General features: G+C 53.8%; 6 protein-coding genes across 6 annotated transcripts; 5 read left to right on the top strand and 1 right to left on the bottom strand.

Moving 5' to 3' along the window:
• Positions 1 to 404: 404 nt before the first annotated feature.
• Positions 405 to 1,950, top strand: M406DRAFT_228295 (uncharacterized protein; the record flags this gene model as incomplete). Its single annotated transcript, XM_040915789.1, has 2 exons — positions 405 to 734; positions 802 to 1,950. Coding segments are annotated over 2 exons (1,479 nt in total), but the record flags the coding sequence as incomplete, so codon positions are not given.
• Positions 1,951 to 3,079: 1,129 nt separating this feature from the next.
• M406DRAFT_353273 (alpha/beta-hydrolase) lies at positions 3,080 to 4,457 on the top strand (the record flags this gene model as incomplete). The annotated part of the gene is made up of 1 exon (XM_040922753.1): positions 3,080 to 4,457. One exon carries the CDS (start codon positions 3,080 to 3,082, stop codon positions 4,313 to 4,315), a length of 1,236 nt encoding a protein of 411 aa, XP_040772794.1. The 3' UTR covers positions 4,316 to 4,457.
• An 855-nt stretch (positions 4,458 to 5,312) lies between these two features.
• Positions 5,313 to 6,063, top strand: M406DRAFT_74743 (uncharacterized protein; the record flags this gene model as incomplete). Its single annotated transcript, XM_040925766.1, has 2 exons — positions 5,313 to 5,692; positions 5,790 to 6,063. 2 exons carry the CDS (start codon positions 5,313 to 5,315, stop codon positions 6,061 to 6,063), a joined length of 654 nt encoding a protein of 217 aa, XP_040772793.1.
• Positions 6,064 to 6,780: 717 nt separating this feature from the next.
• Positions 6,781 to 8,151, top strand: M406DRAFT_295520 (FAD/NAD(P)-binding domain-containing protein; the record flags this gene model as incomplete). The annotated part of the gene is made up of 1 exon (XM_040919199.1): positions 6,781 to 8,151. One exon carries the CDS (start codon positions 6,781 to 6,783, stop codon positions 8,092 to 8,094), a length of 1,314 nt encoding a protein of 437 aa, XP_040772792.1. The 3' UTR covers positions 8,095 to 8,151.
• Positions 8,152 to 8,443: 292 nt separating this feature from the next.
• M406DRAFT_333859 (uncharacterized protein) lies at positions 8,444 to 9,142 on the bottom strand (the record flags this gene model as incomplete). The annotated part of the gene is made up of 3 exons (XM_040920879.1): positions 8,444 to 8,573; positions 8,720 to 8,842; positions 8,931 to 9,142. The coding sequence occupies 3 exons, from the start codon at positions 9,140 to 9,142 to the stop codon at positions 8,444 to 8,446; spliced, it is 465 nt and encodes a 154-aa protein (XP_040772791.1).
• A 2,211-nt stretch (positions 9,143 to 11,353) lies between these two features.
• M406DRAFT_333858 (uncharacterized protein) lies at positions 11,354 to 12,299 on the top strand (the record flags this gene model as incomplete). The annotated part of the gene is made up of 2 exons (XM_040920878.1): positions 11,354 to 12,186; positions 12,263 to 12,299. 2 exons carry the CDS (start codon positions 11,354 to 11,356, stop codon positions 12,297 to 12,299), a joined length of 870 nt encoding a protein of 289 aa, XP_040772790.1.
• Positions 12,300 to 12,478: the final 179 nt, after the last annotated feature.

Genomic DNA, 12,478 nt, shown 5'->3' with positions numbered 1-12,478 from the left:
AGACGGGGACGAGGTTTCTCTTATCACCAACGTTGCCCATCTGGAGAGGAACTGTCTTTAATCACCTTCATCTGCTTGCTCTTCTCTATACTTGACTAATATCTCATCAGTCTCAGGGGTCCTTTCAGTCTCCACACTCCTCCTCTCCTGGCGGCTGCATCCAACACTGGGGCCGCCCGCCCAACGAGCGCTCCTTTAGATGTTCTGAAATGTCCTAAGGCAACAGAGATCTACAGTACAGCAGTAGCCTTGCTCGGTTCCACTCGATCTGGGCCCTGGTCCAGGGCAGACGGCTTCAGGTCATGGTGTGCATATGGCCATGCCACCGCCACCAAGTTCTGACGGTCTTCATCCTACTCACGACATGTGCCAATGCCTACAACATTTTACAATCCAAGCATCTCTACGACTGGGGTTTGTACGGGCTGTGGCCGAGGACGTGGTTCACAACCTTTGACCTGGGTGCACCACGCCTCAACTTCCTCAAGTGGAATGACGCCTGTGTCGACGGCTTTTTCCTCTTCGCACTTCGAGGGAGCTATGTGGCCCATTCAGGCCCTGTGATCCTGGACGCGAGGGGCAACCTGATATGGATGACTGCCGAGACGTTTGGAGAGGATGGCCAGGATATTACCGACTTCAAGATCCAGACGTACAAAGAAAACCTGTACATCACCTTTTGGGCTGGTTCTGACGGTGCAGAGCACCAATACGGCATGGGCAGCTACTATATGGTAAATAGCACAACCTCTTTTGCTGGATGGAGAATCCAGAGACAGCTATTGACAACCGTGCCAACAGCTGGACGAGACCTACAAGGTGGTCAAGACTGTCAAGGCCGTCGAGACAAGAGGCCAGGATCTGAAAGGGGATCTCCATGACTTCCTTATCACCAGTCAGGATACCGCACTCCTCACTGTCTACCATCGCCAACCTGCCGACCTTTCTGCCCTAGGGGGCCCTCAGGACGGCTGGATCCTGGACAGCATCTTCCAGGAGGTGGACATGGAGACGGGCGAGCTGCTCTTCGAGTGGCGTGCATCCGAGCACATCCCTGTGGAGGACGGCATGCGGACCTACATGAAATCCTCAGACCATGGTAGAGATCCAGGAGCGGGCTTCGACTATTTCCATATCAATAGCATCGACAAGGACCACCGTGGCAACTACATCATCTCAGGGCGGCATACCCACCAGATCATCTGCATCAACCCGGATGGCGAGACCGTCTGGATCCTGGGCGGCAAGGAGAACATGTTTACTGACCTATCGGGCGGTCGCGCTACGGACTTTTCATGGCAGCATCACGCGAGATGGTACGGGAACGATACACTCACCCTGTTCGACAATGCCAAATCCCCTTACGGCGGGAGGCGATACACTGGCGACCACAGCCGGGGGCTGGTGCTCCAGATCGACGCCGACGCCCTGACCGCCCGGCTGGTGCATGACTATCACGACCCGGCGCACCCCAAGCTGGCCAAGAGCCAGGGTTCGGTGCAGGTCCTCGAGGGCGGCAGCGGCAACGTGCTCGTCGACTACGGCTTCTACCCAACCGTGACCGAGTTCTCAGCAGGTGGCGAGGTTCTCTGCGACGTGCGGCTGGCCCCCTGGCTGATCTGGCACCTCGGCATGGTGACGAGCTACCGGGGCTTCAAGACGACCCAGTGGGTCGGCCGGCCGTGGTACAGCCCCGTCACCTCCCTGTCGCCATCAGAAGGTGTGCTCTATGTCAGCTGGAACGGCGCCACCGAGGTCAGGAGCTGGGTGCTTCAGGGCGCGGACTCCGATGGTGTCCGCGACAATGTCTTTGAGGACCTCGACGTGCAGGCCAAGGACGCCTTCGAGGCCAGCTTCAAGGTCTCGGACAGTCATATACCCCAGTACCTGCGGGTGGCTGCGGTCGACGAGCACGGCACGGTGCTCAAGTACTCGCAGCCCGTCGACCGCTATGTAGGCAACGCCAAGGAGAAGACGTCATCGTCGCCGTCGCTGTCCCTTCTGCGGGGCATTCTTATCACTCTGGGTGTTCTCGTGAGCATCGCAGCCGTCGTGGCTCTGGTTCGCAGCAAGGCTCCGAGCGCACTGCCCACGAGGTTCCCACAAGGTAGTATTAACATGATCAATGTTGTGGCGGAGATACGGAAATCTCTTGCGTGGGCGGGCTTCTCGAGGTTCATAGCGAGGGAACCTGAGTATAGGGAACTGCAATCATTTGAAGATTGATGAGCATTGTCATTTGCATTTGCATCTGGGCGGCGTTTGGGCAGTGTTTAGACTGGCATGGCCTATTTCACCGGTCATCATCACCAAACCATCATCATAGACATGATAAGACGGATCAGTGCACGATATCACCTTCTAGATGGAGACACAGCCCTGGAGAAAACTCTATTCTATGGAACAGTACTTGCTAGGCTGGAAACAGCCATAAGGTTCTTCAGAAAAGATTGGTTCTTTCGGTTAGTAGAGCCAAGACAATCCTGCCCTCTTTCCGTGGCTGCAAAGGTTCAATTAAACGAGGTCATCGGATCACATCCGAACTGCCACCCGCGCGCCCCAAAGTGTTACCAAGGCTCTCTAGAGTTACGGTAACATTGTATGTTGGAACAACAGGGGCGGGGAAGCATGTCACATTGTGCTAGTCCAGTTCAGGAAGATGGACACAAAAGATCAACTGTTACAGAGTGAAAGAGGGCGGTAGAGGCGGATTTCGTGTGGGGTCACACTGCCCTGGTGGCTCACATGAACCGCGAGAGGGGGGAGAGAGACAGTTGAGACAAAGGAGGAGGGGCTGGTATGTGTAATGTCTTCATTTGGATTACTCAGTCCTACTTACTGCTTCCACTCCTATACTCAATGCCCTCTTCGCATTAACGACCTCGTGGTCATACACATCTTGTTCTGTTGTCCATTACAATACACATTTCATTACACAAGTGCCAATCCTCTTCTTTCTATATTCTTTGGCCCTGTGATTATTCCCTTACTTCACTCCAAAACCGCCGTTGGCAGGACAACATTCAAGCCAACCCACCACAGAATCATTATACCCTCATCTTGACACAACAGAAACAACATGGCGCCCGCCCCTTCCATCCTCTCTCACCCTACTCTCGCTTACCAGCCCTTTTCCACAATCTACAAGCTCTACCGCCTCGCCACCATTCTTCTCCGGTTTCCTTTGTGGCTCGTCAAAGCCCTGATCCCCTCGCTCCGGCCCCTCCCAACATGGACCTTCAAACAAACTCTCGCCCGCAACATCGCCTACAACATGGTCCACACAGACGCAACCCTAAGCATCACCAAACCCCTCTCCCTCGCGCCAGGCAAAGAAGGACCCCGCTGGACAACCATCCACCCCCCGTCCGATGAACAGCAGCAGCAGCAGCAGCAGCAGCTCTACACCGGCCCCATGGCCAGCACCACGATCCACCCAGCCGTCATAGGCGGGACCTGGTACAGCACCAAGACGACCGCCGCGGCCCCCACAGGCCCAGACTCGGTCCCAAAAACCTGGACGAAAATCGCCCTCCACTTCCACGGCGGCGCCTTTGTCCTCGGCGACGGCCGCCAGGACGCCACAGGGTTCCTGGGCAACCTCCTCACCCGCCACGCAGGCTTTGACGCCGTGTTCGCGCCGCAGTACCGCCTGGCCGGGTACGGAGGCCGCGATCCGTTCCCTGCGGCGCTGCAGGACTGCCTCACTGCGTATCTGTACCTGGTGCGGACGCTGGGCGTGGCGCCGGCCCGCATCACCGTCTCTGGGGACAGCGCGGGCGGGAACCTGGCTGTGGGCCTGCTGCGGTATCTGGAGAGGTATGGAGAGGGTGGTGGGGCGGGGTCCTTGCTGCCTCTGCCCGGGGCGGTGGTGCTCCTGAGTCCCTGGGTGAACCCTTCTGCTGCGGAGCTCACGGACTATGAGGGCTGGGGGCTCATGCGGACGGATTATCTGCCGCGGGCGTTCCTCGTGTGGGGGTACAGGGCTTACATCCGGCAGGCTGCCTCTGCTGAGGGGATCAGCGAGTGGGTCGACCCTCTGGGCCACCCGTTTGTTACGCAAGTGCCGGTGTTTGTCAGCTGGGCGGGGGGTGAGGTCCTGGGTGTGGACTGCGCGAGGTGGGCGGCCGAGATGAGGGAGAAGAGGGGCGGTGCTGGGGGGGATGGTGGGTGGCGGTTTGAGGTGAATGTGGAGGAAGGGGGCGCGCCGCATGATACGCTGCTGGCGGGGGATGTTCTTGGGTGGGAGAAGAGTGCGGAGGAGGTGGCTCGTAAGATTAGGAGGTTTTGTGGAGGGGAGACGCTCGTAAGATGAAGAGGTGTGTGTGTGGATGAAGGAGGAAGGAGGAAGTAGGAAAGGAGAAGAGGGAATACGCTGTAGATTGATGGTGTCTCATGTCTTTGTAAGTAAGTAATTCTGGGCATGGGCTTTTCAATCTTTCGATAAAAGTTTGTCCTACTCTTTTTTCGGAGCCTTCTTTGTAACATGGTTTTGGACCTTGTGAGTCCCGAGGGCTATAATTCTCCGTCTTGGTGTCATGCCAAATGCCCTTCCTCGGGTTGGTACAGCTGTATTTAGAGGTTCGGGATTTGTTGAGGGATGGATCAACTAGTACTTTCATTAAGTAACTGTCGACCGGCACCATTTTTTTTAAAATATATATGTATAAATATATATATATATATATCAAGCCTTAAGAGACAACCAACCCCCTTTGAGAGCCTTGGAAGATCTGACCAACCACGACAACCTATACCCTGGTGGTTGTATCTATTCAGTTTCAGTACTTGACATCAAGTTTGCCCAGACCGATGTATCTACCTCGCATATGAATTAAACCTAGTTTGTCTGTATCACGATAACTCCCACATGGAACGTCGCAACACATCACAGAAAGACCAGTGCACCCTCAGAAGCCCCAGTACAACCACCGGCTTCGCTGTGCCAGCCCCTCCATAATAAGTGACAGCAGGTCCTCGTATCACATTCATCTGTGACTGCCGTTGGTCTGGTTTCAAGGTCACACTCGCGAGCAAACAGAACTGTATTCAGCCTGCTGTCCTGTCCCAGCTCTTGCATAAGAGCTGCTCTTGTCTCCCACACTTATTCACTTTGTGTGTCTTCTGCCCCCTTCAGATACTTCACGGGTAGGATTTCTCAGCATTAGCCTTTCAAAGAACTGCCATCCCTGATCATCCGTTTCTCATTTACGTAGAAGCTTTTCACCTCCAGGGGAGTTTCGATCCCAATTTTGGTAATCATTACAAGTTCTCATTTCCCCCAACAATCATCTTTACTCCCATCACCGACCATGGACATCTTTATTTCCCTCCTCCTCCTACTCCTCTTGTATTTCAACCTCATCTCCTCTTGCACTGCCACACAAGTCCGCCACGTCAACCAATCCGAGTTTCTCCCCAAGCGCACCTACTCGGAGCACTTCAAGCTCATCGACTCGGTCCGCAACTGCACCGACGCCGTGTGGTCCCTTGAGGCCCTCAACACCACCGCCTCCGTCTCCGTCGGAGACTGCCACAAGGTCCTCCAGAACGTCCGCCACAACCACGGCTACTACGAGGTCTGGGGTTTTGATAATGACGACTTCGCGCCAATCACAGGATTCCAGAGCTGCGTGTTTGCGGTGGCGCAGACGGGGCCGGATGGTTCCGCTGGGCCTCAAGGTTATGCTGTGTATGTGTCTCCGTTTGCAGATGGGAGCCTACAACCACATCACTCTGGGGCTCTCTCTCCTCTCTCTTTACCATATCAACGCTGACTTTTCTTGAAGAGTCGGTAATGATGATGTTGTCTCCGTGGTCGTGGAGGCCATCGGCACTTCCAAAGACAACATCACCGGTGCGGCGGGTTCCTTTACCTGCGGGACCAACCAGGTCGTCTTGTCTGTCATTGTCTATAATGGGCTGAATGGGTATGACGGAACCCCGTCTGCGCCGTCCATTAACCTCTGGGGGGATATCCATTATACCACAAGAGAGACTGCGACGGCCCCGACGGTGACGAGCGTGCCTACTGAGATACCGACATCCACTGCAGGTGGCTAGATTGTGTGGGGGCTACCTACTGGACGTGGGCTCTTGGTGGTGGAGAACAAAGTTGGTCTTCCTGTGAGGGTTGGAGAAGGCTTTGCGTTTTGGAAGGCATGAGTATGGTGTTGTAGCATTGATCATGCTCAAATAGTGATGATGCGTATCATTCAAGAGATGATAGAGTAATGTTTTCTTTCAAACATGGTTATGGTATTCGATTCATTATAATTACCTCACAGTCATGCATCTTATCACCATCTCCTAGTTGACCAAATACTGCTATGTGTACCGCAATCTGCCAAGTATAGAATATAGCCACGAAAGACTTGCCAACTAGGCCGTGTCCTTTCGCTGTCAACTATCTCTTAGGCCCACCGCAACATTAAAGCTCTAGCAGAATACGGCTTCCCTTTTCTGGTGCTATCTGAACCATCTAACCTAATATCTTACTTATGTAGTCTATCATTGTTTGTACAGGCGCTGGCAAGGCTGCCTGACTTTCGGCCCCACCCCCGTCTTACAAGTGCATGTTCACTGGAATTAACACCGTGTCCACCCATTCCTTCATGACCATGTGTTTAAATGAATCAATTGCCACATGTTCAATTCAGTAGGCATAATGAAAAGCTGAGACAATCCAATCACAAAGTATATGCGTGGGTTTCCAATTGGATTCTCTACAACAGTTGCATCTTGAGTACACATCGTTCACCTCCGCCCCAACTATTCACAATGCCACTCAGAATCCTCATCATCGGCGCGGGAGTAGCTGGGCCCGCCCTAGCCACCATGCTCCTCCGCTCTCCCTCCGCCTCCTACAGCATCACGATCATAGAACGCGCTCCCCACCTCCGCACAGGCGGGCAACAGGTTGACCTGCGGGCCCAGGGCATCCCCATCATCAAGCGCATGGGCCTCCTCCCCGCCATCCAGGCCCGGTGCCAGAACGAAAAGGGCCTCGCCTTTGTAGACACACACGGAGTCGTCAAGGCGATGGCGGGCCGCAACGACACCGGCAGCGGGCCGCAGGGGTTCACGAGCGAGTTCGAGATCATGCGCGGGGACCTGGTGCAGGTGCTGGTGGAGGAGAGCCTCGCGGCTGCGAGGAGGCTGCGGGGCGAGGAGGCGGGCGAGGTGCTGCGGTACGAGTTTGGCAAGCATGCGACGCATCTCGTGCACGAGGGGGATGTCGTGCGCGTCACGCTGTCGGACGGCACCGAGGCGGAGTTTGATCTCGTCGTCGGGGCGGACGGGCAGGCATCTCGCACGAGGCGCATGCTGTTCGGCGAGGAGGCTAGCAGGGCCGCGTTTCGTTCGATCGGGGTCTACAGTGCGCTCTTCAATATCCCGCGCGACCCAGCCGAGGAAGATGTCTTTGTGGCCAAAATGTATCTTGCGCCGGGCAAGCGCTGGGTGGCCACACGCACGGGGGCTCTGCGCAGCACACAAGCCTCTCTCTCTACGATGGCGCCCACAGAGAAGCTGGTCAGCGCCATGACGGAGAAGGGCGGCGATGTGGATGCGCAGGCGGCTGCGTGGGAGGAGCACTTTAGGGGTGCGGGCTGGCAGACGGAGAGGGTTCTTGATGGCTTGAAGGCAAGGGGTGACTTTTATGCGTACCATTCTGGGCAGATCAAGCTGGATCGCTGGCACAAGGGACGTGTTGTGTTGGTTGGGGATGCGGGATACTGCCCCAGCCCTAACACGGGCATGGGGACGACGGCGGCGCTGGTCGGGTGCTACGTGCTGGCCGGGGAGCTGGCCAAGCACGACAACAATGTCGATGCTGCACTTCAAGGCTACGAGGACGTTCTGCGGCCGTTTATCAAGGAGGCCCAGACGATAGGGTTTGGGATGCCGGGGCTGTTCTACTGGGAGAGCGCATGGGCTATCTGGCTTGTACATTTGCTGCTGGGGACCTTGGTTGCACTGAGGATTGACAAGCTGTTGTATAGGATCATGCCTGAGGATAATGGAGGCTGGGAGGTGCCGGACTATCCCAAGCTGAATCTTGGGTGTTGTAAAGGAGAAGCACCACTGGGTTGAGCCAAGTCTGAATAACTGAGTAATGTTTGTAGAGTTGAAATTGTACTATCACTACTGAACTCCTCTCTAGAGATAAATCACGCTATCCTCCCAGTGCTCCTCACAAGCAGAGCTGGTATATTATGCAGTACAGGTATATGAATAGGCGCTATGTATGTGGTGTAATAGTCGCACGACGGCCAGAAAGAAAGACCACGCAGACCGCAGTGCGTGACGACGACGCTGGAAGTGCCCATCGGGATTTTTACAAAGGCAATGGATTGGATCCTGCTAATCACAGCGCCGAGCCTATAGCGCACTGCCTCCCTCTATCCACACCTGTGAAAGGAGAGTCACTTCTTCCTCCTCCTCAGCTACAGACGGGCGAAGTGGTAGGAGGGGCAACAGCGTTGTCCGGATTGGTCTGGGAGCAACCATCCACATATCCCAAAAGCAAATCGTCTTCGGCAGCCACGTACGCCGCACCGCAATTCGGGTCGCTAGGAAGAAGATTGTCAGCTAATATGATTCGAGGATCCAGCTGCAGCGGAGACAAGTCTCATCTGGCTCTGGCTGCTGCTCCAAGAACGAAAAGAAAGAAAGAGAAAAAGAAGGAGATACAGAAGAAAAAGAAGGAGAGACTTACGACGCTCCATCCGTAGACAATTCAAAGTAGCTGCAGATATCATGCGTAAAGCAGTCCTGCGTGTATACGTTGCCTATGGCGGTGCCGTCGCAAGCACTGCCGCATCTCCCGTTGCAGGCGTAACTATATCCATCGTCGTCAAGAAGTCAGCCACCATCTTTTTTTCTCTCCCGTTTCTCCCCTCAAGCCCGTGCTGCTCCAAAGAACGTACTCGCCGCCCGAGGCATTCTCGCCGTAGTTGCTGCCAACGACACCTTTAAAGGTACAGGTCTGGCCCTCGGCATTTGTCCAAGTTGCTGTCGCCGTGGCGCCGACGGTGAGGCATGTGACGCTCCGCCTGGAGAGAGGTGAAACTGGGGAATTTGGCATAGCATGGGCGATGCTTCCCAGCGTGAGCAGGCTAATGAGGTATGTCGAAAACATGTTTAAAAGCTGGAGGTAGTAAATTGTCAAATTTCAACCTTGATTTGTAGCTTTGATGGCATCAATCGCTATTATTTCCCAATGCCCATTATAGGGCAGTTACTCCCAAGATCTGCGGGAACCATCCCATCTAAATAGTCTCTCATTATGATGTTCATAAATGTGTATCTCTGTGTCGCGTTTGCTTTCTCCATAATGCCCCATGAGCTGGATACCGGTTTTAGACGGATAGTGGTATCTCTCCAGAAGATGGTGTCGAGAGACTAATCAGTTCTTCTCGGATTATTCCGTGATTGTCAATTTCTCATGTCGTCATCGGAGGCCGGTCTGTTGTGGTAAAGTTGAGCCTTGTTGTGGTTTAGCCTCCGGAGAAATTCACGGAGTTTGGTGGTGGTGAGTGATGCCTTTTTGATTTGAGCATAAATGAGCTGAGATTAAAGGAAGAATGAAAGTTCTGGTGGAGGTCATAGGGCGATGGGTTGCTTTTGGCGCGAATGAACCCTGTGTTGATCGCATGGCTCGGCCACGAATTGCTGCCGACTATCATATTTCCTATCATTGGTTGCGTGGGCATTGATAAATCCTATGTGTATGGGCGCTCGCCCATTCGTGTCCATGCTCGATCTATTGGCCAAGGTTGCATGTTTCCTTGAAAATGTTTCATTATTTTGCCCTGCTACAGAGACTGTAGTCTATGCAAGAGTTCGTCCCGAGATTATTGTTGATGAGAATTGATCAGAACTGGCTAGAGGGACTGATTATTACTCAGCGTTTGAGAATGAACGAATGATGTATATGTATTTCTCTTCTTTTGCACAAAATTGCTTAAGTACTTATCAACTAGGAATTGTTCTGAAAAGCCAACCATTGCTGTTCTACTGTCAACAATGCACGAATAGTAATCGATTGATGTATCTGTACGGTCATGACATTTTCTTATCCTTATCCTTTTTCAATCCTTACACATCGAATAGACTTGACAAATATTCGTGAGGTGATCATCTTTGACGGCTCTCCCACAGGCATCTTTCATCCAGCGCATCTATCTGTCACTGTAGATTCTACTGAAAAAGGAGAAACTGGGGCGATGACTGTGTGAGCGCGCAACAATTTAAAGATGAGATGAGGTCAACGATCCCCATCACGGGACAGTTTGTATGGGCGGGCACACATTTTTCGGCCGATTCACTCAGGTGTTTTCTGCCGCGAATGAACTTGGCACCGGTCAGAGAGGTTCTAGACCAGCTGTAAGGGTATGTGCAGTGGACCACAAGTCGCTAAATGCGGCGGCACAACGGACGATGGCAGAAACACGGGGTAGTTCTTCAGGGATCCTTATAGCACACAATGTTAACATCTCATCACCAGATTGCGGTCTCCCGTTACAAAAGCCCACTGTTTGGCTTTTATGGTTTGATAGTGTGACAACTCATCATTTGAAACCTTGACAGTGCCAGATGGTTCACATGGCCTGATACAACCGCCATAGCTTCAGCATCTGAATCTGTCATGTCCCAAAATACAGTCTCCCCTTATAACAGAGCTCAGACCTCTGGTTCAAGAATTTACAATGCCTACTTTCTCTCCTTCGCTCTCTTTCTTTGCTCTCCATAGTTATCGGGACCAAATAATTGCTGGTACTATTTTCGTCCCAGGTGGCGGCTGCAGGGCCGCTCTGAGAAGCAGAATCTGGATACAATCCTGGCTGCCCAGGGTGATCAGCCTGTAGATCGCCTACCATATCCTGTTTGAATACGAGTAAGCCCACGTCTTTCTTTTCTTCCTTCTCTATTCTCCGCCCTGCACCGTTGCTGGCTTCGGGACTCTAGCGCAAAAATGATGGCAATCACCTATCTCGAGTCTTATGAACGGGGGCCTATAATTATTTATTTGACCCAGATAATTGTTGTCCAACGTCATTGCCACTGACGATGTGTGTGCAGCCGGTTTTCCTTGGTTCTGATCAACCAGAGCCGGCTTCGAGGCTTCGCTCTTATTAAAGCGTGTTCGTTTCTGAGCCTGGCGCTCAGCAGAAGCCGAAGCCCTCAATGCCTCGATAACAGCTTTCTCCAGCTCTTCTCTTCCCCGACCCCCAACCGCTCCTCGAACAGCCGATCGCTTCCATTCTTCGATTCCTTTTCCCTTCATTTTTGTTGACCAAGCCAACACTTCCCCTCTCTCTTCCCGTTCGGCCATGTCCACTCGCTTGTAATGGAAGCACAGAATGGAAAGACGACAGTATGGGTCCCCAAGGAGGCCTTCGAGTCGGTCCGGCGGCTGTGGAAGCCCGAGTTCAACTGGATCCCCGTGCCAGTTGACCGGTCCCTGCCTCCAGACCAGATCGCCTACATCGACACCGCCGGCCCCGTCTCGCCCCTGCCGCCAGCGCCACGCACGCCCAAGACACCTGCGCTGCCCATGCCCAGGACCCCGAGGACGCCTTTGGACCTCCCGCCCCTCGAGACGACTGCACTGAGCTTGCAGCGCCCCACAGCAGCTGGGGCCGTCGGGGGCGGGTATTTCGGGTCCAGTCCTGAGCTCGAAACGGCCATCACGGCCGGGTTCAGCCCTGGGGACAGCAGCAGCGAGAGGCCCGACACACCGTCCACGGCGACAGAGCCAGAGAGCCCTGCGACGCCCAAGGACGACGGCCCTGGTCTACCCAAGCCTGCGATCTGGCGACAGTCTCAGGCCACGGGCAGCGAGTACTCACAAGACAATGAGTACAATGAGAATGAGGCAGCAGCCCTAAACCCAGAGCCCTTTAACGCCCTCCACGGCCTGCCGCCCGACACGCAGTGGAAGATGGTGGACAAGCGTGCTAGGTATGGGCCCAGGGACAACCTGAAGCCGGCCAGCTGGAAGACGTTGGACGGGCCGCGGGATCTGGGCATGCGGGACCACTGGCAGACGTTCCGGCGCGACGAGGCGCACTGGAACGGAAGCGAAAAGGGGTTTGCCGTGAGGCTGGACATGCACCTGAACGTCGAGGTCGAGCTGAAGGGGACTGTGAATGGCGATATTACACTTTCCGCAGAAGCGTTGTATGTGAGTGCCCCGATCTGTTTTTCATTGCGCTGCTTGGAAGAGAGGGAACTAAATCTTGGGCTGCGTACTTAGGCACTATGATTCTGGCGAATGTCCTATCATGATGTAAGATGTACGATGAATGGGGTGATGTGTAATAGTAAGAAGAGAAGCATTCTTGAATGGCGCTGTGGGAGGTTAAACGAAAGGCAAAGCATTTTGACGGTATTACTATTACTGTACAACAGAAAAAAGATTAAATGATACCCCAGTTTATAATAAGGACACAATGTACATTTGCCAAAGACT

Source organism: Cryphonectria parasitica, assembly GCF_011745365.1.
Source record: "Cryphonectria parasitica EP155 unplaced genomic scaffold M406scaffold_8, whole genome shotgun sequence".
In the NCBI taxonomy this organism is placed as follows: Eukaryota; Fungi; Ascomycota; class Sordariomycetes; order Diaporthales; family Cryphonectriaceae; genus Cryphonectria; species Cryphonectria parasitica.
This window is presented reverse-complemented; position numbering and strand designations above follow the sequence as displayed.